At 40.3% G+C, this 23,917-nt stretch overlaps 3 protein-coding genes and 1 long non-coding RNA gene across 4 annotated transcripts; 2 read left to right on the top strand and 2 right to left on the bottom strand.

Moving 5' to 3' along the window:
* Positions 1-476: 476 nt before the first annotated feature.
* Positions 477-2,547, bottom strand: LOC145429297 (ubiquitin carboxyl-terminal hydrolase 37-like). The gene is made up of 4 exons (XM_080302576.1): positions 2,057-2,547; positions 1,841-1,964; positions 1,603-1,754; positions 477-1,497 (listed from the first exon to the last, which is right to left on the bottom strand). The coding sequence occupies exons 1-4, from the start codon at positions 2,158-2,160 to the stop codon at positions 1,368-1,370; spliced, it is 510 nt and encodes a 169-aa protein (XP_080158702.1). The 5' UTR covers positions 2,161-2,547; the 3' UTR covers positions 477-1,367.
* Positions 2,548-6,921: 4,374 nt separating this feature from the next.
* LOC113011376 (uncharacterized) lies at positions 6,922-9,640 on the bottom strand. Its single transcript, XM_080302818.1, has 3 exons — positions 8,970-9,640; positions 8,519-8,654; positions 6,922-8,236 (listed from the first exon to the last, which is right to left on the bottom strand). The coding sequence occupies exons 1-3, from the start codon at positions 9,563-9,565 to the stop codon at positions 7,484-7,486; spliced, it is 1,485 nt and encodes a 494-aa protein (XP_080158944.1). The 5' UTR covers positions 9,566-9,640; the 3' UTR covers positions 6,922-7,483.
* Positions 9,641-9,855: 215 nt separating this feature from the next.
* Positions 9,856-11,594, top strand: LOC145429426 (uncharacterized). Its single transcript, XR_013909653.1, has 3 exons — positions 9,856-10,715; positions 10,822-10,987; positions 11,175-11,594. It is a non-coding gene; the product is annotated as an uncharacterized LOC145429426 (long non-coding RNA).
* Positions 11,595-15,426: 3,832 nt separating this feature from the next.
* Positions 15,427-23,496, top strand: LOC113023260 (uncharacterized). Its single transcript, XM_026169285.2, has 6 exons — positions 15,427-15,990; positions 18,395-18,495; positions 18,732-19,064; positions 20,936-21,034; positions 21,631-21,761; positions 22,327-23,496. The coding sequence occupies exons 1-6, from the start codon at positions 15,974-15,976 to the stop codon at positions 22,471-22,473; spliced, it is 828 nt and encodes a 275-aa protein (XP_026025070.2). The 5' UTR covers positions 15,427-15,973; the 3' UTR covers positions 22,474-23,496.
* Positions 23,497-23,917: the final 421 nt, after the last annotated feature.

The following is a 23,917-nucleotide window of genomic DNA, read 5'->3' as shown; positions in this document are numbered from 1 at the left end:
CTGATGTAGAGTGCTGACTCTCCTCAGGATGGACAGAACTACAGATGTAGTGTCCTGAAATCACATTAAGACAAATGAATCCAACTTCTGGAAGTCAGCTGATTCAAGCAAACAGTGATTTTGACTTAGTGCGTCTTAGAACATCAAAAGCTTTTGTGTGTGAGTCCTTCACTGAAAAGTAGAAAGTTTTCATTTTCTGTTTGTAACAAGTCTGTTGTTTTACCTGACTCTGTGCCTCCATAATGATTGATGATGCTGACAAGACTATAACAGCCACCACCCTGAGAAGGAACAAATCCAAAGAGTGTTAGTTTCACAAAGTCTCACATCAGAGCCATAATTAAGCTGATTTGCTGAGGCTACGTCCACACTAATGCGTTTTCGTTTGAAAACACATCGTTTTCTCTCCGCTTTGACCTCCCGTCCACACTGAGACGGCGTTTTCCTCAAGGAAAAACACAGCATCTTGAAAACGCTCTCGAAAACGCACACATTTCAAAACGGAGTTGTCCCGTCGCAGTGTGGACACTCGAAAACGCAGACTTTCTAAAACGATGACGCATTTTAGCCATGTGATGCAGTCATGTGAGCAATTAAACAAAGATAGCCGAGTGCATTATACAGCGGTTGTTTTGATTGCTCTCAACTTTGACAGCCCTAAAAAAGATTAATATCAGTTTGTACATGCTCCGGATAGCTTTTCTTCAAATTCTGTAATCCTCACTCACTTTTGCGCATGCGCAGGACTGGAACGTAAGCGTTTTCGGCCGTTTCAATGCAGACGCACAACTATTTGAAAATGACTGAAAACACTAGTGTGGACACGGAGTTTTCAAATCTATCAGGGCTAGTGTGGACGTAGCCTGAGACGTTCTGCAGTCTGTTTTTACCTGATTGGATGGCACCACCAAGTCCCTCTGCAGCCTGACGGGGTCATCCACCTTCTTAATGTTGTAGGTTTGTGTAAAGCCAAACCTCTTCAGATGCAAGATCAGGACTCTGGCAGAAAAGAAAAAAAAAAAACACAAACAAGGTAGAAAATAAGAAGAATGAGTGTCAAACACAAACAGAAGATGGGAGAAAACGACTGCTCAAGTATTGTCTCGAAAAACTCTGATATTTGATGCGCCACAGTTTGGAAACCTGGTCAGTCGATCACTTCTGATGTGACCTTACTCACCTTGGCAGTGTATCAAAAGACGACTTCAGTTCTGAGGCCGTCCCTCCACAATCACAGCGAAATTCTATTTCTTGTTCCTGAACAACAGCACAGAGAAAACAGGCTTTATGGTAGAAAGAAATCTCAACATATGCACACACACATACGCACAAACACTAACAAAAAAGGTGTGTTAAGATCGCTGACACTACAACTCTATTGGAATTTGTGATCTTACCTTCAAGTATGTCTCTAACATGTTTATAATAGACCCCTCTGGAACAAGGTCAAGAGACAAGCTGGTGAAGTCCTCGTGCTGTGATGATTGGTGACCACAGCTACACATTTCAGGAGTAACGTAGTTAAAGTAAAGATCAGGTAGGTGGAAAAGAGGTATATGAAAATATTGCAACCAGCTCTGCGTTTCTGAAAGACAGGCTTACCTCTTGCATGTCCTCATGTTTTCCATTTTAAAAATGTGATGCTCTTCTACTGGGCAGGTATAACTTTGGCCCAGGAGAGCTGCGTTCCTCTCCAGGTGAGGTGCGAGCCTTTTGACCTCATTGAGGAACAATGTTAGGAATTCATGAGCGTCCTGAAAGAAAAGCAGAGAGATTTAAAACAGTACATCAAAATCAGAAGGTAAAGCAAAAAAACAAAATGTCCAAATAGCTGACGCACTTTCTGTGCACTGCCGGTGTATTCAGGAGCTTGACTGCTGAATGCCTTCTTAAAAGCTCTTAGGTGGTGATCTTTAAGGCCATAATCTGTTGACTCATGACAGTCCCTGACATCAATGAGCCTTCTGTAGAAAGGAAAGGGTAAACAGACATTTCTGCTGTTAGATCTCTTTGTTCTTCAGGTTTTTGAAGAAAGTAGAAGGTTGACGTAGCGCACCTTAAGAGCTGAGCTTCTGGATCTGTGCTCCACAAAACCTCCTGACGCCTGATGTCTCTTATGAACTCCTCAATGTTGAGGAGGCTCTGCAGGCAGGAGTTCATGTAGCAGGTGTTTCCGATGTTTGGAAACCTGACACACACGCACAACGTTTACAGTATCAGTGTAAAAGAATTCATTTTCTCCACTTTGACAAAGTGAGCTTTGGTCTTTGTGCACCACGTGTACTCACCCGAAGCAGTCTATAGTCCCAGTTTGACTTTCTATTATTTCTCCACCGCATGCTACACTGCTCCAAAAAGGTAAAAACACAAACACAAAATTAGGAAAGATGTCAGGATGCTGAGCAGTGTATGTGCATGGATGCATGAGCTTTGAAGTTGAAACATTTTGGAGGACGTCTTTCTCTTACCTGTTAAACACATGCTCCCATCCACTCTCTTGGTCCAGAAGCTCCATAATCCAAGTGTCCCAACTCAGGTCTGCTGGGATCGTTTCCGTGGTGCTTCTTACCTGATATAAATATATAGGACATAGCTGTGTGCCTCATTGCTCTTAATTGCTCTCATTTAACTGTGATGAGTAAATGCTTGATGACAGTGACTCTTTCCATAAAACATACCTTCCCGGATTTAAAAAGAGTCTTCACAGTGTTGCTCTCTGCCTCTGCATCGCTGTCAGTTTGCTGCAGAGGACGAACAAACATAAGTTTATTAAAAAGTACATTTTAAAGAGAATGTGTATTTCATATGTTTTGTGTAAAAGCAAACCGAGGAACAGCAGAAGATGTGTCTCCATTTTCTCTTCTTTTGGCCATTTTCAGGGTTAGCTGGTGTGGCAGCAACAGAAGCATCCGGGATGCTGATGAGGACAAAAGTGTAAATGTTGTGGAAATTTATAAGAAGGAGTACATTTTGCTAATACAGATTGCTAATAAAAGTGAATAACTGTAATGGAATACCAACATGAACAAAATCATGTATTTTATACATTTTATACATAATATACATTTACACTCTACATTTTCAAACGCTAATCTCTGCATCCATATAAATAATAGACAAGACTAGAAGGAGTAAAAAAGATGTAAATACACAAGGTGGAAGAAAAATGCCAATAAAAGGGAAATAAAAGAGCTCCAACTCAACCACTGCTATAAATATCTCCAGTAGCATTAAAGAGTGGCGCATTTCTTTACCTCTGATGAGACGTAGAAGGAATTTCCTTCTCTGCCACGTTTTGTTTGTGTAATTTCTGTTTAGAAACAAGAAAAGCAACATCAGTAATGGCATAAAACAAACATACCAAGTGGGTCTCTCCATGAAAAGTGTCCAGTTAGAGAATTTGGTATTATTTCATATTATTTATCACTTTAGTGATATCCCTAAAATTCAAAGTACGGCGGGAGAAGGTACATTGTTTGTGATTGGATCAGCAAGACTGAAGGTTGTGTTTTTTTTTAATCCACCCCTTACCACAACCTGTGATCAGAATTTGTGTTAACCAATCACAGTCAACCTCATATTTGTGTTGTCTCAATCAAGCTATGTGCGACAAACTACATACAGATGAATGCATGCGAAATCTCTGCGCCAACAAAAAACACCGTAAGTACCCTAGTTAATCTCAATTATTGTTCGACTTTGCTAACTAAAAGCGAAGCGATGATTCAAAAACATTGCTTTGTCCTTTTAAGCACATGTTATATGTTAGCTTTGTATTGTAGTAGGCGGAAAAAAAAGTCATGCTGAGAACCTTCACAGACAAGTCATGCTAACCTTTGTCCGTTAGGAATGTTGCCAACATGCCATTTTAGGTGAGGCATGTTAATAAGGTCTTTAATATGGTACTCCGTTTAGCCACTTTATATTATTTAAAATACGGTTTTATATCACTTGTTACATTAGCCGGATTAGGCTACACGGTACTGCACTGCCATCCCAGATAGCAAGACGACATTGAATTGATGTTGATTTTTTCTATAAAGTACCGGAGAAAGTAGATTGAATGTTCTTTTGTTATCACTGATTTATGGTCTAGTTACAGTTCACTAGCTATGTCGACGTGCAATTTAGGTATATCTGACCGGTAAATTAAAGCAGCGATCACCTGGACTGTTCCGTATCACCCCTCTCACAGTGGTACATCCCTCCAGGTAACCATTCACAAGTCTTGTACAGTAGAGCGGGAATTAATCTCAGCGGAATGGACTACTTGCACTAACACTTCCGCGTTCTATGTAGTCCTGCTCCAGTGCTTCCGGTGCGGTTAAACCATGGCGACGTTCTACACTCGATGCCTACAAGAGCTCCCAAAATTGAACATCACCGATGTTCATCGGATTTGCAGAGTGACGACTACCCCCGCCAGCAAATTAGATAAAGGATTTAAGTTATATGCTGCATCTTATATACACAACTACGAAGGTAAGAAAACGTAAATTAACCGACAAAGAAACGCTAGCTAACGTCAAATGCAAACACTACGTTACTCCGCTATGTCCTTCATTTGATGTCAGTTCTCTACATTACATGTTTTCTTAAACGGTGTTTTATGTCGTCCTAAACTATAGTTGAGGTTTTCTTAACTAATGTCACTTTTGTTGTTAGACACTGTTATATTAGCGTTAGGTAGTTGGCTAACTATGGAGGTAGTTAACTACCTAATGCTACTCTTGCTAAGTGTAAAATATATATGTTTAAGACACGCTGAAATGAGTAATACAGAAATAATGCTAATGGTACTTGTATCTTTATTCAGTGTCCAATAAAGACAGGTTGTCAGGGGAGGTCGGTGTGAGAGCCCTGTGCTACAGGTCGATGAGGAAGAGTGAGGCACCACACAGACTAAGTGTAGGCAGGAAGCTGTGTAAAGTTGTTAATCCCCGTTCAGTGGGGTTCAGTTCATTTAAGCATTAGTTAAGTTCATTCCTAAAGGCCCATCAACTTGAATGTTTTCCTTGTCTCCCTGCTTTATCACTCCTAATTTGACTAGTCAGATAGTTAAATCAACGTGTGTTTGGGTGATCAGAAACATTTAACAACAAGTTAATACTGCAAATATACACAATCTAAGTTATTACAGTTATCAAGGATGGTTAAGTTGTTTTAATAGGGAGAGAAGGAAACACTAAGCATTCAAGAGGGTACGTAACCATAACACTGAACTATGTTCCTGTTCAGCTCTTCCATGAAGATGTTACATTTTTAATTTTCGTTCTTTCTTCTTAGATTAAGCTTCTGGATTCATCGCCGGTGATACTGACACATAGCCAGTGCTCCTGTGTGGCAGGCGCTGTTATGTGCAATCACACAGTGGCACTGCTCTTCCAAACAGCACACTACTCACAACTCAGAGTGCCGGTTGTCCCCCCTGTGCATAGCTGCACGGAATCTGAACAGCAATGGCACAAGCCACGGACAGTGGTAATTTAAATGAGGTTAAAGTTTTTGAATTAGTCCATGTTTACATATGAACAGCAACACCATCCATAGTAAATGTGTCTTCTGTTAGGGTGTGAGGCCAGGACCCATCAACTCCATGATCTTCACTAAGCCAGTACCAAATAGGATGGCCCAGACTAGAGTACGGTAATTACATTTGTAAAATTTGGTTTCATGTGTTACAAATGTATGTTGCTATTTTTTTCATACATACATGTGTCAGAATAGGTATTAATTTACATACAACATTACACTTTCTGAAGACGGCTAACTCAGTCATGTACATATACATCCCAGTCTCTAACTTATGCACCACTGTTTTACACCTTTTAGTTTTTAGTTTAGTTGTTGTTCAGTATAACAACCTTCTTCCTTACATTATTGTCATTGATGTTTTCTTTAGGAGTGGCTTCTACAGAGGCATGGTGGGTCCGTTACCAGATCCCTGCTTGTTCAGAATAACGGAGGCATATGCAAAATTTAATATTGAGGACAGGCCACTTGTGACCACAATGAACATGAGACCTGACAAGCCCCTTGTGGAAAGTGCCTTTGGGCTGGTGCAGGAGGGCAGTGTTCTGTCATATCAGCAGCCGGTTTTGACAACCCGGTACATCACACTACACCGCGATGCACCACCAACACCGCACTTGCCTCTGGAGGGGTATGACATCTTGCCATCAGATTGTGTGTTTGTGTGCTCAGAAGAAGAGCTTCTGCATCTGAAAAGCTTGTCTGTAACTCTGGAAATGGCTCACAAAATAGAGGAAGCTACACGTGAGCAAAGCTCTTCGTCTGAGTGGCATCAGCTCCGCAGGCCCAGAGTGACTGCCTCTAGGTTTCGGGAGGTGTGTCACGTCAGAGGCCAGAGCTCGGCCGAGTCACTAGCAGAGCGTATATTGAAGGGAACAAGGCAGACAGCAGACATGAGGAGAGGAACTGAGATGGAGCCTGCAATAGCAGCAGAGTATAGTAGGCTAATGAATGTTAACTACTCACCCTGTGGTCTGGTCATTCACCCCATTGCCCCCTGGCTTGCTGCATCTCCTGATGGTGTTGTTTTTGACCCCAATGAATACCCCCAGTTTGGCTTCGTCGAATTCAAATGTCCCAATGTACAAAACTTTATTGACTGCAAATATGTGCATATGGAATGTGGTACCCCTAAACTAAAAAAGAGCCACGCATATTACTGGCAAGTGCAAGGACAACTGCTCATCAGTGGGATGCAGTGGTGTGACTTTGTTGTGTGGGCACAAGAGGACTACCTAGTGCAAAGAATATACATGGATACAGATGTGCACAATGCAATCAGAGAAAAGGCAGACTATTTCTTTTTTTACATATATATGCCAAGATACCTGTGTTTGAAAAAATGAACAGTGAAAACAGCAAAAAGAAAAACAGATCCTTCAGGCTGGCTGGAACAAAATAACTGATGTTTTATTTTCAATATATTTCATGAATTCTTTTGTTGTTACATGTTACTTTTATGTGACATCAATAAACAGTTATTTAAGCAATGGCATCAATTAAATTTTTAAAAACACACATTAAAACGTTGAATTTGTGCAGAACTTATTTACATGGTAAGTATTTAAAACTCCATGCCTAGCATACTGATATACATTTAGACAATAACTGAACTGTAGAAAATGACAAATGGTATTTTTGATGTTCCAAAAGCTCAATGTCACTTATGGTTTTAAAACGATTTAGTGATTTACTTTATAATTTTGATAAATAGTTTTGTTGAATCTGAATAGTAATAATAGTAGTATAATTAAACAGTATTATTAACATTAAACATTTGCAATGAATTTGAATTATCAATAACTGAAACTCAACTATCGGCACTCAAGTACCAGTTCTGTAATCAAGTATTGTCAGCTGAGAAGGAAGAAATTCAACTGTAGTGGCCTCAGCTGCAGGTCATTTTCCATAAGTTACTGGCACTGGTGTCTTGGGAAAAATCCATCTTGTCTCACTTAACCCATTTTTTAACTAATGCTGTGTTCTGGTAATTTGACAGCATACATGCCACTGCAAACAGTTGGTTGATATTATAAACATGTGACATGGTAATGATGCTATCAAAAAGTTTGTTCTGTTTGATCCTCCTAATGACTCGCTCCACATGTACCCTGAGTCTGGCTATGGCCTGCGTCTCCTTAACCTGGTATGCTGGCATCTGCTTCTGCTTAGATAGAAAAGGTGGGCAGTACACTTTGCATTTACAACAATCAGTGATTAGGAAGCCCTTATCTACCATCACTGCCATGTCTTCAGTCAACTTCTCAGCAATGCCTGATTGTTTGAATAGTTCCTTGTCACTAACCGAACCAGCATACAGATTAGAGATGAATGTCACTGGACCATGTGGAGCTATGCCAACCAGGGCTTTCATCGTACAGTGGGATTTGTACGAAGAGTACATTTCACTTTGGAGAAGTGGTGAGGATGGTGTCTGACACCTCAGCTCTGTACAGTCAAGGATCATCTGGGTGTCTGAGAAATCTTTGAATTCCTCAGGGAGGTAAGCTTGCACTTCTTCACGTGTAAGCCAGATGCACTGAGACCCCAGTGCAGTGGCAAGAAAATTTGTCCATGTTGCAATAATGCGGCTCACTGTGGACTGGTGTATGTTAAATCGGTGTGCCAGGTCCCTCTCCTTCAAACCAACTGACAGGAAAACCAGGAAAAGAAAAAACTCATCAATTGGCTGTAGCAGCTGCCTCTGGAAGGTGAAAACAAAAGGGAAAATGTTACTCCTTAAGCTATGAACTAGTAAAATTATTCTTTTCTTGGCTAAATGTTTTGTAATGGTTAGGCATACCATACTGTACCATGGGGTAAACAATGAGGTGCTGTAGTGCACAGGTGTATGTATGTAAAGGATACTGAGTCTAGCATACATACACCTGTGTATGTATGCTACTGTACATAATGTAATGTTATTGTACATAAATACAATAACATTACACCTCTAGTTCTAACTACCAACAAACCCATAACCTACTGTTGATGTGCGTGCAGGTGTCAACACTTCTTCGTTCCGATTGGCAGCTGACTTGGCTCTTGAAACCCGGATCATTTTATAGATGCAAGGCTCAATCAAAACCCAGAATGCCATCAAATGATCATAGCTTGGAAATCTATTCACGAGAGAGACATACATCGTGTCAATCATTATTAACATTACACACTGACATAAAAATAATGTGAACTGTGACAAATATGCTAATGGTATGCTGTATAATATAGTCTGATTAAGAGTATTTGGTGTTGTATTTTACCTGTAGCATTAGGATATTGTTTAAATACTAAAGCATCTACATAAAACATACAATCAGCAGAGAAAAAGTACATTTCTATTTTGTTTTCATTAAGACTGGAAAAACTTTCTAAATTTAACTGATGGTGACCTTGGTATATTTTAAACAGTTAGCTTGAATAGAACTTAGGTGTACCTGGTATAGAATCGGATGTCAGTGTCGGAGCCAGCAAAACGCTGTAACCCAAATTCTCGCTGGACACGTAACTCCTGTATTTCCTTCCTCAGAGTCTCCACGTCTTCGGACAGGTCTTCTGCAGCTGATGCAGATATGTCCAATGCAGACGGCTCAGGGACTGAGCAGTAGTCATGATCTCTTGTAAGACTGTGCTCTTCTTGATCGTCAGGAGGAACTAGTTCAGGGCGTCGCTCCGTTCTCTCCCAAACACTACGCCGCGGTGGTTCAACTTTATAGCCATTCCACTCAAAAAGTGTTGGTACAGCACCTTTAATAAGCCGCCTTCGACCATCGAGGGTTGTTGGCTCTATAAGTTGATCACTGGCAAAGTGTCTGCAGCAGACCCTGGTGTGAGAGGTAATCGTGAAATGATCCCGGCGTATATTTACCAGCCATTGTCTTCTCAAGTCGGAATGGGTCGGAAAGGCATGAAAACTTAGTATGCCGTTAAATTTGGCTGAAGCTGAACAAAGTGGGACACAGCAATGCTCGGAGTATTTCTTCTCCTGTTTTTGAAAATGTTCTGTTTTAAATACTTTCCTTTTTATACTCATTCTGAAGCGACATTAGCATAGCTACCGATAGATAAGCAAACGTACCGGAAACGCACAAGCGGTACTATTTGGAAACGGAAATACGTCACATGCCCTAGTGCAAGTAGTCTATTGAGAGGAGAAAGTGGATGCAAGCTGCCGTTAAACTTGACTGAAGAAGAAGAAGAGAGGAGAAAGTAAAGAAATGAATAAAGAACAGTCAGTATATGCAGAAAATAAATAATAAAGTTAAAAGACAGCATGGTCTTCATGAACCCAGGGTACAATACAAAAATGTAGTTTTATTTAAGTGAGCAAAACAATGTAGACCATGTTCATTTTGGTAATTAGTTGGAAAAAAAAAAACTAATGACAGCATTTAAAATAAACAAAGATGAATAACATGGATGGGAACATTTGACAATGGAATTGGAACATTATCAAAAAAGATTTTTCAGATATGCTGAGTAGAAGATGCGGAGATTCAAATTTTTAACTTGGGTGTGTGTTTGAAATATGAAAATATTGGTTGACATCGTTGACATACTGCTATTAAAGATAGGAATATGTATGAAACGTAGATTCAAAAGCTCTATTAACAGAACTATAACCTGTTAGAATGTGACATTTATTTCAGATGCATTCTGTAACTGTTCACAGTCCCAATACTTAGTGATGACAGAGTGTTTCCAAAAGTGCTCAGTCACAATTTTCAGAAGACTAACATGAAATTTTTTGATTTATTTAAATATATAAACCTGTTGAAAGCAATAATTTAAATTTTTGTCTTTGTAGAATCACAGTACAAAGTATGGCCTGGAGGATTTTCATCTCAAGGTGCAAGAACATTCATAATGACTGTACACGGCGGCTGCTGATGGACGATGTTGGGCCAGATGTGCTACAGTTAGCGTTAAGGAGGTATGATGAAAGCATGATGGAAAACATTTAACATTTTAACTTGCATAAAATGTTTAAGGGGAATATGGCCTGAAAATATAACATGAATTAAGAAGTAATTTTTTGATGTCTTTGAGGTTGGAGACAATGCAGAGAAGCCTTCGGTGGGCAAGAGGAAGACTGATCAGTGTAACTGCAGCAGATCAACTTCTGCGTGACTTGGCTGAATTGATTCAGGAGGTCGAACTGTCTACTCAGCATGGCCAACAAGGTAAGCACATATTGTGTCGATTCCTTGACTGATCAAAAGTGTGAAATAAATTATGACTCTGTCTTAACCTATTTTCCAAATACACCAAACGCTTATATATTTTCAGGCTCTTTTGGATACCAGGCACCAGTGGTTTTCAACAGAGGTAGAGGCAGATCCCTTTACCTTATCACTCGGGAACAGCTTTCATTCCTGAAGTCATGTGGATTCACTGCACCTCAGATGGCTGATATTTTGAATGTTTCACTTCGTACAATTCGAAGACGTCTGCGGTCAGTGACTTTTGAAACCAGTGTGACTTTCAGTTCTTTTGTGACACACACCCACTGTTTATTCAAATTAAATGGTATTGTGAAATTGTAAAAATTAGTATATTTGAATGTGCACTAACTAGTCAAGTAATGATGTGTGTTGTTATGGCAGTGATAAAATACTCGTGTTCTTTTTGTCTGATTTCAGACAGTATCATTTCACCCGTGCATCAATGTATGCGGAACTGACTGACAGTGCGCTGGATGAACATGTGCAGGACATTGTCGCTGGCAATGAACAAATTGGTCCTGAGGCTGTCAGAGCCTCCCTGCGAGTACGTGGACTACGTGTACAGCGAAGGAGGGTTCGAGCAAGCATGCTACGGATAAATCCTGGAGCAGCTGCCATAAGAGCAGTTTTGCGGAGACCAGAACGAAGAACATATCAGGTTGCAGGTCCAAACTCATTGTGGCACATTGATGGAAATCACAAGCTGATAAGGTAACCAAGCACACTGATTTGTTGAACACCTATTTTGACCAAAGTGAAATTCAGCATTACATCAAATATAACTGTTGAACAGTAAGACACATCCAATAGAGCCAGGCCCTGGGATGGGCAGTCCTCTAACACAACTGGTTATGTTTAAAGGGGAAAATGAGAGAACACAGACATCGCAAGCAACGTACAGACAAACTTGACATGCAATAGTGCCATGTAAATCAATTAAGAGTGTGTGTTTCCATTGTTTCAATAACAAAGCAGAAATAAGATTTTTCTTCTTATGGACCACGGTTTTAGGTGGAGGATAGTCATTCATGGGGCTATTGATGGATACAGTCGTCTTGTGGTCTTCCTTCATGCCTCAAACAAGCAGTACTGTTTTATCAAGTTTCATCAGAGCCGTGGTATCCTATGGTGTACCCTCGAGGGTCCGGACAGACAGAGGAGGGGAAAACAATGCTGTCTGCCTGATGATGAACATTTTCAGAGGCTTTGATCGTGGAAGTGCCCTAAGAGGAAGGAGTACCCATAATCAGAGAATTGAGAGGCTCTGGGGTGATCTGTGGCGAGGAATGACCAATGTGTACTGTGATTTATTTCACCACCTGGAGGAGGAAGGCATCATTGACATTGACAATGAAATGCACCTTTGGGCTCTCCATTACATCTATCTCCCAAGGATCAACAGAGATTTGAAAGACTTCACTCAACAGTGGAACAATCATGGCTTGCGGACAGAGAGACACTTGAGCCCATTACAGATTTTTGTCCGAGGCAGCCTCCAGCAACAGGGCCGATTCTCAACTGCCATGCAGGACATCTTTCAGACCAGAGCAGCTGCTGCTGATGGGACTATTGGTGGGACAGCTGATGGTGGTGTGACAGCCACTGAGAGTGAGACGACTGCTGCTCAGGGCTCAGGTGCAGATTCTGGTGGTGGTGCTGCTGCTCATGGTACAGATGAGCTGGGATTGCTGGTCGACTGGCCTGAGAGGATTACTGTGCCAGACATTGAATTTACTCTGGACGGAATGGTGATGGAGCAAGTGGTAGAACTGTTTAATCCACTAAGTGGCACCAGAGGGAGTCATGGTATTGAGCTCATCACTGGCTTAATATACTTTCTGGACTCCACATATCACTGAGACAGTTCAATTAATGACTGAAACATAATAGCAGCAAGTGGAAAGACTTCAAAATAACTAGGTGACTGGATACATACAATGTGAAAAGTTATGATACGTGTTTACTATGTACCATTGAGTAGTGGTGTAAATGCTGTTAAAATGTTCTGTGTGGATTTCATGATGTAGATGACTGATTTATAATAAGTTACATAATATCATGAATATATATAGTTTGTGTTGAAATGTCTTTATTTGAAATGTACATGTGTAAAGTGTAAGAGCTAGTGTCTCGTGAGAATACCCTTAACGAGAGTACACGAGACTTTGCATGGACTGCGAGGGAGCAGATGTCTCTCATGAAGCGATTTTAAGTTAAAAGTTTACTAAAAGAAAAAGCAACACAAGGACATAAGGACCTCTTTTCAGGACAAGCAGCCAACGAGGTATTTGTCATTTGAGAAATGTTGTTATTTGTGTTTGGACTTAATATGTGTACTCTAAAGTTGCTAATTGATTTGTACTGTTCGCTTGTGACCAGTTCTCATGGTGTATCGGCGTACTGGTGATGGTGAAGCCGAGGAGAGAAGGCCCAAGTAATAAACGCCCGTTTCAAAGAACCGACCTGTGTCTGTGTTGTTGTGAATTCTGTCATGGAAATCAGTGCATTTCCTGTATCCTTTGGGGCAACAGACCTGAGTCACACTTTTAGAGAAGTACCTGGTGAGGTGGATTGAGAGGAATATCCATGATGCATGGCAGTTTGTTCACTCACTTCCTCTCCACCACAGCTTCCGAAGTGCAGCCAATCACAGAGCTTGCTCTCCTGATCCAAGAAGAACACATCAAAGTGCACTGCACAAGCTTGCTCACAAAAAATAGCCTGCCCATACACTGCTTGTGTACAGCTTCTGTTTTGATCTTCCAGTTCAGCAAATGTATATATGTGGGTGTCCAGGTATTTGTGCTCCTCCACCACATGATATCAGTGGGTTCAGTATCTTATACTTTTGTCAAGATAATGCACACTGCAGCCGACAGTTATCAGAAAGATGTCATTACCATGTTACATGGATTCTTTTTTTTTTATAACTTCATGTCATATAAACTAGTTATGTTATGTGCAACACTGTCATGTGCCACTCTGGTTTTATGTTTCAAATTCGTGTAAGACATCCAGAGTACTCTGATGACATTGACAAGGACATCTCCAGTTTACATGGGAAACTATTATTTCAGGTTCTTGAGATTATTTACATCACTTTTGAGAAAACGTACATACAGGTCTGATTCAAAACTGTATATCTATTTTTTTAATGCATGTTGAAAGGGCAAAAATATTCCTGAGATACTGTTAACATTATTAAATTTGAAGGCTATTATACAGTGGTATTACTTTAAACTGAGTAAAACGGTATTTTGATAAAAGTTAAGGTCTCCGTTTGTTTCAGAAACAGCATACTGTCATTTACTTGCTTTTATTATTTATTTATATGCCCTCCGCGGACCATCTCTGCACTGCGTGGGTGATTAGTGGCTCCCTGCACAGTAAGGGCTGCACACACAGGGACAAGACGCACTCGGTTACGATCGGATCTTCCCTGGGCAGGGGGAGGTGATGAACTGTATGCCACTTTTTCATTGGCATACATTAAGTACAATGTTTTATTGCCTACGTGGGGCAGGTCACATACTGGGTGAAGGTGGGCAGTGTGGAGTCCAGCGAGACATGATTAAAGTCCCCTGATATTAGAAGAAGAGCTCTCGGAGATTGCGTTTGCAGTCTGCGGACCACAGAGTCACAGGCTACCTCCACGGATGCTAACGGCTAACGCTAATGCTAACGGCAATGTCTGTGTTGCAGAGTTGTTCTTTCACAGCGATGTGCCCAGAGATACCTCAACCGTCTTTAACAAACACCGCCAGCCCCCCTCCTTTCCTCTCACCGCTGTCTCTCGTCTTGTCCGCCCGCAGCAGCTGGAAGCCGGGCAGTGCCGGGATACTGCCACTGTGACCGGGTTAGCGTCATTAGCTCCTCAATCATATCAGGGAGCGATCTCACATTTAAAGTGATTACAGGAAGGAGAGATGGTGTGTGAGGTGTCCTCGGGAGACATCACCCCCGTTTCTTCCCTCACTGGGGATGTAGGGTCTGTCTGCCGGTAGCGCAGCTGCAGGGCGCAGCGCTAACAGCTGATCCCTAATGTAAACAAAGGAGCCATGCCCCGAGTGTCCAAACACGGGTGAAAAAAGTGGAGTAAAAAGAAGAGAAAAGTCAACATAACTAGCACGAAGCGGTAATGCAAGATGGCAGGATCTGATTGCTAAGACATAAGTTTAAGGTTAAGAGAAGTAAAGAGGAAAATAAGAAAGAAGCTCAGCTCATTACCTGTTAGCTGCCATAACAGGTAACACAGTTAAGGTTTCAGAAAAAGTATTCTGTCGTTTGTTTGCTCGATCATGCCTTAAACACATCAAAATGCATAGTGGGATTATAATACAAGTGAATACTGTGACAAGCACTGGTACTGAATAGGCAATCACTTAGCAGCAAGGTGAATCGGTGATGCATTAGTGTGGTCTGCACTTCCTCTTCTTTGATTGGGTGAAATGAGTTGAAAGTAATTGGATGAGGGAACCATGGGGAGTGCCCTGCATAATTTCAACAAAACGCCGTTTTAAACGCCGTTACAGCTGGTAGAGAACGCCGTAAAAAACGCCGTTCAAAGATGCATAAAAACGGCGTTTTGTGCCGAGTAGCGTAAAAAACGGCGTTTCCGTCTGTCTTTGAACGCCGCTTTTTACGTCACTCGGATGGTGCGTTCAGGGCGCCATCCGAGTGGCGGGAAAAGCGGCGTTTGTCGGAACAGAACGCCGTTTTTTTCGGCGTTTTGAATAATTAAACGGCGTTTTTTACGCCATTTCTTAACCAAACGGGTTAGGAAAGTGGCGAATTTTGGCTCTAATGGCTTGCCATTAGACCGCCCCTAGCTGGTCGCGTGCACATTTGCACCTCGATGCGGGACCAACACGAATTGGTCGCGCTTCAAAATATGCAATTTTCACGCGTGTGAAGCGGAAATGTGGGAGGAAGTAGTGCCAGACGGTATGTTTGCAAGATGGCAGCTGTCAATCTAGCGTTTGAAGAGAGAGTCTCCTTCTCTATTTACTGTGGAGAGCAGAGGCGTAAAGGATGTCCTCGCCGTACCTGGGTCCATCTGGTCCTCTAGAAGCATGAGCAGTTTGGTGAGTTTCACCACTTGCTCCAGGAGCTGCATATGGATGATGGCCGCTTTCAGCGGTACCACCGTCTTTCCCTTGCCCAGTTTGAGGAGCTGCTGTCCCGCGTGGGTCCCAGCATCGCCCGCCTAAACACCAATGTCTGTCTTCCTGCGGTTAGTAAAAGTGTTTAATACGGTAGTCCTTTATTGATACCTGTGCTAATATATTATATTAGGGGTGCAACAATACTCGTATCGATATTGAACCGTTCGATACAGTGCTTTCGGTTCGGTATGCATATGTATTGAACAATACACATTTTTTATTTATTTTATCAACTTTTCTTCTGACGATGCTGTCTGTGTCGAGCGCTCAGTGGATCTGCGTTCAACTACTCCGCCTAGGCTGCACTGTCGCAGCACAAGCTAGCAAGACAGAAGCTAAGCTCATTGTAACATGGCAACTGCCTCAACGCTACCCGAAATTGAACGGCCCCCACCCTCATTCAGATCTGCCGTTTGGAACTATTTTGGTTTTCATGTGAAGCATGACCCTGATGGTAAGCGCGTCATGGACAAAAGTAAAACAGTATGTCGGATGTGCCACGCAATGCTCAAATGGTGGGAACTAGTGCGTTAGCGCAGTTAGCTCGTTAACGACAGACTGTCTGATGAAGGAAGAACAAACAAATATTATTTGAAATCAAATTTAACTTCCCTTTTCTTTTTTTTTTTACAGAACTCTTAGTTACCACATAGCTGGTTAATGTGCATGACTGTGCATCCTCCCAGCCTATAACATGCAGTAGGCACGATACATTTTGCTGTGTGTGTTGTATACAATAATGTCACACATCTTAAATGATATCAGGGAAATATTAAAAATAAAAGCTTTATTGCAGTTTGTGCACCCACATAACCACTGGTGTGCTTTCACACACCTGGAAAACTTTTATTTCTCTGATTGTGACTGTGAGAAGAACATTTGGTGTTTTGTCTTTTGACAAGACAGCCACATCCCACTACCACACAAAATGTTGTAGATGTACACTGTGGTTTTAGCTTAGCTGCAGAGGTGGGGCAGAGCATTTCAGAGAGCAGTGCCAGCTTGAGCTGAATGGTACAGCTGCTGCATATCTTCTAATCAGCCATTCCTTTTTACTTAGCAGGCTGAAATTTTGAGACACAGAGACCACAGAGCAGCCACAGCCGTACCAAGCTACACACCTGTCTAAGAAGGAAGTAACCTGAGTTGTTGCTTAGCGTATTGTGGCAGACTGGGTTTGAGCAGCACATGGCTTTTGTTTGTATACAACTGCATGTGAGCTTAGGCTGCTCTCAATTAAGATTATTTCTTCTGAAAGTCATAAATCCCTGCAGCTCAAGAACTTTGGATACGGACCCAAGATCTCTGGGAGTATCCCCAAAGCATCAGAGTTTTCCACATTAATGCACATGGAACAACAGTAGTACCCTAAGCCTTTCCACAAAGTCATAGTTTTGCTGCCATTTGGAGCACACCAGCTTTAAAGCAAGGAAGAACACACAGAACCTTCATGGTTGTTGTGATGGAGGACATGCAGAAGGGCGATGTGACAGTGGAGGATGGGTGAGATGGAGGCAGATGTCCCACTATGTTGATTCCTAAATGGAGTGGCTGGAAAAAAAAGCTGCCGTTTCATTACCTGCGTGAAGTAACTACAATATGGCAACACACAGATGTTACAGATGGTTCTGAAATCCCCAAAATAATAAAGAAGTTTTACAGACATTCGGACTTGCTTAAAGTGAACATTTCACTTCTCAAATGTTGCAGTGTGGAAGGGAAACATCTCCAAACATTTATGTAATATAGCCAAAAAACAACTGAATGAAATAACTGTCCATACTTCCCAATCATTACATATTAACTATGCTTCTTTAATACATCCCAGCCTTCATTTATCAGAAGCCAAAATTTGCTTTTGTGTAGGTCTAAGTCCAACAATCAGAGACTCATAGTGGATCATCTGGTTGAGGCACCTTGACCTTAACAGTATTTCTTCATCTTACGGTATGTTATATATTCCTTAATACTTATGATACTCTGATGATGAGCAGGAATGTGAACCGTGAGACCAGTTGAAAATCTACTGCTATTGTCTGTTGTCAACTTTTGTAAAAGGTGATTTGATTTACATCTACATTATTTACAAAATATTGAGGTAAACTAGGTTATATGCTTTAAAAAAATTTAATTTTTAAAAAAACAGACATTGTGTCTTTGTTAGTAAAGCACAGAAATGAGTTGGGGGTTTTTTTTATTGCTGTCTTATTCTTCATTGTCAGATTGCGCATGGCAATCTGCTTTTTGCTTTTAAATGGTAAATCTGAGTCATTTTAAAGAAGTTATTGACATACTTGTACTGTATTTTTTCTCATGAACACATTTGCATCGAGATTTAAAAGCTAAACACAACTTCACTATCTAAAACTGAAACCAGTGATTTTATCCTACAAGATGCGCTAATCATCAGTCCAGACCATACATACAGGAAACACTACTCACTGTCTCTTTTATCTGTGTGTGTGTAAATAGAGAGAGAGCATTAGAAACACAAGCAGTTTATGCTGCCACTGCTGCAGAGATGATGCGACTGTGTTGGGCCCTAGTACTGATTTTTTCTTATTCCACTTCAGGTATGTTCATTTACTTTCCTATTCTGAGGTTTTCATTTTGTTTATGTCTGCATGAAATAACACTAGCTGAGAGAGGACTTTTTTACCATTTCTTAATTTGTTTCTGGTTTAAATTAATGTCACATTACATTTTGATATGTGTCTAAAGTGCTTCCAGAACAACTGGTATTCAGCCACTGTTAATGCAGGTGTCTTTGACATGTCTTTAATCAGAGACTTTGTCTCTTTTATAACAGAAGGCACTATAATCATCACAGAGCCTGGTGAGAGCATCACTTTGAAGTGTTCCTCAGAAGAATGCCCCAAAAACAATGGTCGATATGCTGGGATGTATCTGTATCATAGGTTTACTGAACAGAATGAGGTGTATTACTATAGAAACCATGTAAACAGCAAAGTCGCTGTGCGATCGAAATACAAAGGCAGGATTGAGTCAAACGGAGCTCCCATGAACCACAGCATCACCATGACCAATCTGACTGTGGATGATTCTGGTGTCTACACTTGTGTCTACAAAGAATCAGTAGACAAAAGTGTTGAGTGCAAAGTCTACACAGTTTTTGTAAGAGGTGAGTGTTTTCTTCCATTTAACTCCAAAATCTTGTCCAGTAACTAAAAGACTTTAGAGGGGCTAAAGACAGTGTACTGTAAATGTACAGTACACAGTTACAAATTCAGGATGTGATTTTTACATTACGAAGTAGCAACAGTATAGGAAGTTGGTTTATATTTACCTACACAGTGGTGACATTACACATGGATGTGGTTATTTGGGCTCCAGGAAAGTCAGCTTTTTATAACCCTAAACTCCAATATGTAGTATTTTTATGAAGTATTTAGGCAGGATAGCACTCTATAAACACCACTGTTGCTGAAAAATATATTTAAGAAAGTTATTGTACCAGCAACAACTGTTTCAGTTTAATACTTTTGCACTTCTGAATCTGTAAAATATAACCTCATTTTTAAAAAAAAGTTCACTGTAAAATGTTACTAAAAACAGCACACAGTGATTTGCAAATCTCATAAACCCACATTTTATTCATAACAGAATATTTAAACTGAAAATATATACAATTTAAAGAAAAAAATTAGGTCAACACATCTACAAAACATTAGGACAGGGTCACATTTAGTACTGTGCAGCATACCTACTTTTTTTTAAACAACAGATCAGTTGCTGGACTTTTAGGAAAGTAATGTCCCATTTTTGTCCAATAGCACTCTAGCTGCTCAACAGTCCAGGGTCTTCCTTGCCATGTTTTTCTTTTTATGATGCACCAAATGTTTTCAGTTGGTGAAAGTTTGGAATACAGGCTGAAGAGCTCGGCACCGTGTTGTCCAGATTGGAACCTACTGTTTGTTGCTCTAAAACCTGCATATACCTTTCAAAATCGATGGTGCCAAATGTACAGGCTTTCAGTTCCACAGGCACTAATGCATCCTCACTAATGGTCCCTCTCTTCTTTAGTCTGAAAGAGTCCAAGTTTTCCAAGAAGTATTTCAAATTTCGGGTTTTTTGTCCACAGAACAGTTTTCGACTTCATTTAAAACTAACTTTGGCCCAGAGAAGATGGCACTGTTTCTAGATCACATACACATATGGCTTCTTTGCATGATAAAGCTTTAACCTCCTTTTGAGGATGGCATGGTCAACTAACACAGGCAGTGATTTATGGCTGTGTTCCTGAAACCATGCAATGATTTCCAAGGTAAAATCATACCTGTTTTTACTGAACTACCACCTGAAGGCCCAAAGATCACTGGCATCCAATACTAATTCTCTGAATCTTTTGATATTATGTAATACAGATGATGAGATATTCAGTCTTAATGGTTTTACATTGAGGAACATTATAGTTTTTACCAATTAATGGCCCTCTGCCCATCTTTACTTCTTAGAAACTCTGCCTCGCTACAATGCTCTTTTTGTACTTTGTTATAACGCTGACTTCCTGCCAATTAACCTAATTAGCAAGAGGTGAAGTGTTCCTGCAGGGCTTTGTTTTTGCTACTACTTTATTTTACAGTCTTTTTTTGCCCTCCATCATCATTTTGAGACAAACTGCTGCCATTAAATGAAAAATGACTTAATATTTTTCATGAAAAAGTAAAATTTCACAATTTAAATATTTGACATGTTTTCTGTGTTTATGAGATTTGCAGATCATTACATTCAGTTTTAATTTACACTTTACACAACTTCTTTGGTCGTATACAAACACAGGGCTCCTGTTTAATGTGTCTTCTATATGTTTCATTACTCCAGCTTGTAAATGATGTGACCTAATCCACTTTTCTTGTCAAGGTGACATATACAAAAAATACCAATTTTCTGTTGTCCTTCCTGACTATGAAGGGTTTTGTATCAAAAAATTTTTTGCTGTTAAAGTACAGTTAAAGCTATTCTAAATTTGTATTTACATTTTTTTCCATACAGAAATAACAAACAAACCTAACAGAGCGCTCCAGACGACCACAGAGAAGAGACGTCTACCTGGTGGTAATCGTGAGCATAATACTACCGACCATCCCAAAGGTCAGTTTGATTCTCTCAACTAACAGCCTGTCTGTTAACTCCCAGTGCTGTTATCAGCCAAGTGAGGTGCACTGCATACAGATGCTTCCATTGCCACAAATTAGCTTGCACACTTTATGAAGCTATAAAAAAAAGAAGTAGCAATAACAAAGAAAACGATTTTATGTTAAGTTTTACAATTGTGATATCTCTTATGGTTGTGGTCTTCAGTAGGGCTGAACTCAACTTACAGTAGATATAAAACACAATAGACCATAATTCACAATTACTGATGTGCCATTTGGGCTTGGTGACACCCTCAACAGTAATGCTGAATAAAAGTAATATAAAAGGCTATTGTTTTTTTTAAACAAACAGTGACAACACAGATTTTAATTACTTTTAATTACTTTTCCTCTTCCTATATGATATACAAAGAGAAGAGCAATCTTCCTTTTATTTTTAGATGAGCTCTTCTTGAGTTTTCTTTTGGAGAATTCTGTATTACATTGCAAATTTAAAGTTAGAACAGTGTAATTAAAGGAGTGCACCAGGATGGTAAACTTCTTATGTAGCTGAATGAAGACATCACTTGTGTTTCCCTGTATTTCACACAGAACCATGTTCCAGACAAAAAGCGCTCTTGTCCACTGCAGAGGAGAGACATCTACCTCTGGTGTTAATCATCAGTATTTCCACCATCATCCTGCTGTTCATCATAATCTTAATCCTACTGATGATCCAGAAGGTGAGTTCAGTTCTTTCTACTTAAAGCTTTCTATGTAAGGTACTGTTATGTAATCCAGCCCTGCAGCTATGGTGTGCAGCAGTGGTTATCTTCTGTCTGCAGACATGTAAATGTACACATTTATTAGCCTCACCGCAACCAAGTATGACTGCTGTAAACACTGTAAACGCTCTTGCGCTGACTTGCTGATTATATCAGAAACCACTGAATTATCTGTTTGGATCTTGAAGTGCAGCTGTGAAAGGGCTGCAGCTCCTTGGAAAGTGCATCACACTGTTCACGTCTTTCGCTCTGTTAGCTCAAGATGAAAATAATTTTTCTTTGTTACAAAACCCAACGTTAATAATACACTAACACACCTGTCCTCTGTAAACTCCACTTCTTAAGAACTCCACTTGGCTTTGTACCCACTGTGAGCACTGTTTTATTGTTTTACCATGTGTCAAATCATTTGTCAAAAATGAAAACTTTCTAGAAGTTAACTGGATGTACTTTTTTGAAATCTGCTTAAACCATCATACTATTTATACAGAAAACTGATACAGTGGTATTTTACTATTGACAGGCGAGAAAAATGAAAAGCCATGAAAGAAAAGCAAGACCTTCCCTGCAAGGATCCAATGATTATGTGTATGAAGTTATGATGAAGACCAACAGGTGCCCAGCAGCAGCTCCAGAGCAGCCAACACAAAACCCCTATGAGCTTGTTTAGATATGTAGTCGAATATTATTCACTTCTGGAGGGTTTCTTTTGAAGCTGTTGATGGGGTGTTTTTTCTTCTTCTTTTGTTTCACTGCTTTTGGTTGATTTTTGTTTTTGAAGTGATATAAATCACAATGATGCACTCAAAGTGACCATTCATAGTGTTGCATTGCCTCTGTTCCCTGATTATTTGAGATTTGAGAGGGCATTTGAAAAAAGCATAAATATATATTGTGATATCATAGGGATAGGTTTGGGTTGTTGCTTGTGTGGACCTAGACCTCAGACACCATAATAAACATCAGCAGCCTGATTATTCATCTGTTAGTTTAGCACAAATGAACACGTGGTGAGTGTTTCTTGTTTATGTATTATAACTTGGAGGGTGCATGCGAGGACATGTGAAACACACTTGTGGCCAAAAACCACCGAAGATGGGTGGGAGGGTGGGGATGGGGATGAGTGGTTTATATTTCTACATGCAGATATCTCACATGGTTTATTAATGTTGATTTGATAACAGTCGCATATAAATAACTGATGTAATTAGAGTTCTGAAAGTGGAGATGAGACTGGATGATAACTGGTTAGACTGTTTATTGGGAAATGGCCTGTATTTGTATAGCGCTTTTACTAGTCCCCCTAGGGACCCCAAAGCGCTTTACACACCCAGTCATTTATTAGAATGGAAATAACAGACATGTTTTGAAACAGTTGTAGTTTTGTTTGTTTGTTTGTTTCTTGGCTTGTATGCTTTATTATTGTTAATTCCAAACCTTCTCCATAATTTGTGCTCTGTGCTCTGGAATATAACAACAGTAATCTGAGGTATATAATAAAAAAAACATTCAATGAAAAATATTCAATGAAACACACACAAACACACACACGCACACACATACAAACAGTATATCTGGTTTAAGTAAATGCTGCAAGATCTTTATTGTTCAAAGGGGAGAGTGTACAGTATGTTCTGGATTAAACTCATTTGTCATTGCTGTCAATAAAAACCTGCATTATGTGGTGCTTGCACTTTCATAGAGTGAAATTTGTTTTGATTTAGGGTTTTGTGAGCATATTTCCTAGGCATTGTTTCCCCACTTTTTCAGGTTACTGGGCTATTTTCAGCAGTGTCTTCTTCATATCACCTGCACTGAGAGGAATGTTTGCTTTGAGAGGAGACTTTGTCAGGAGTTGTACCTTGATAGAGTGGTGAGATTTTCAGTACGAGTCCCAGATGGGTTTAAGGTGAGGATGGAATTACATCAGTGATTGACTCTGAGCTTCTTCTTGTTTGCAATAGTGGTGGGTAGGTTTACTGATGGGGTCAGGCTGGAGTCTCCATGAACTGATGTTTGCAAGCAACATTGTGAGAGCAGGGAGCAGGTGGATGTGTGCTCTGGAGAGAAGAGGTATAAAAGTCAGTAGAAGGAAGACAGAATACTTGTGAATG

Source organism: Astatotilapia calliptera, chromosome 6, assembly GCF_964374335.1.
Source record: "Astatotilapia calliptera chromosome 6, fAstCal68.1, whole genome shotgun sequence".
Taxonomy (NCBI): domain Eukaryota; kingdom Metazoa; phylum Chordata; class Actinopteri; order Cichliformes; family Cichlidae; genus Astatotilapia; species Astatotilapia calliptera.
Note: the sequence above shows the minus strand (reverse complement) of the source record. Positions and strands in the feature narration are given on the sequence as shown.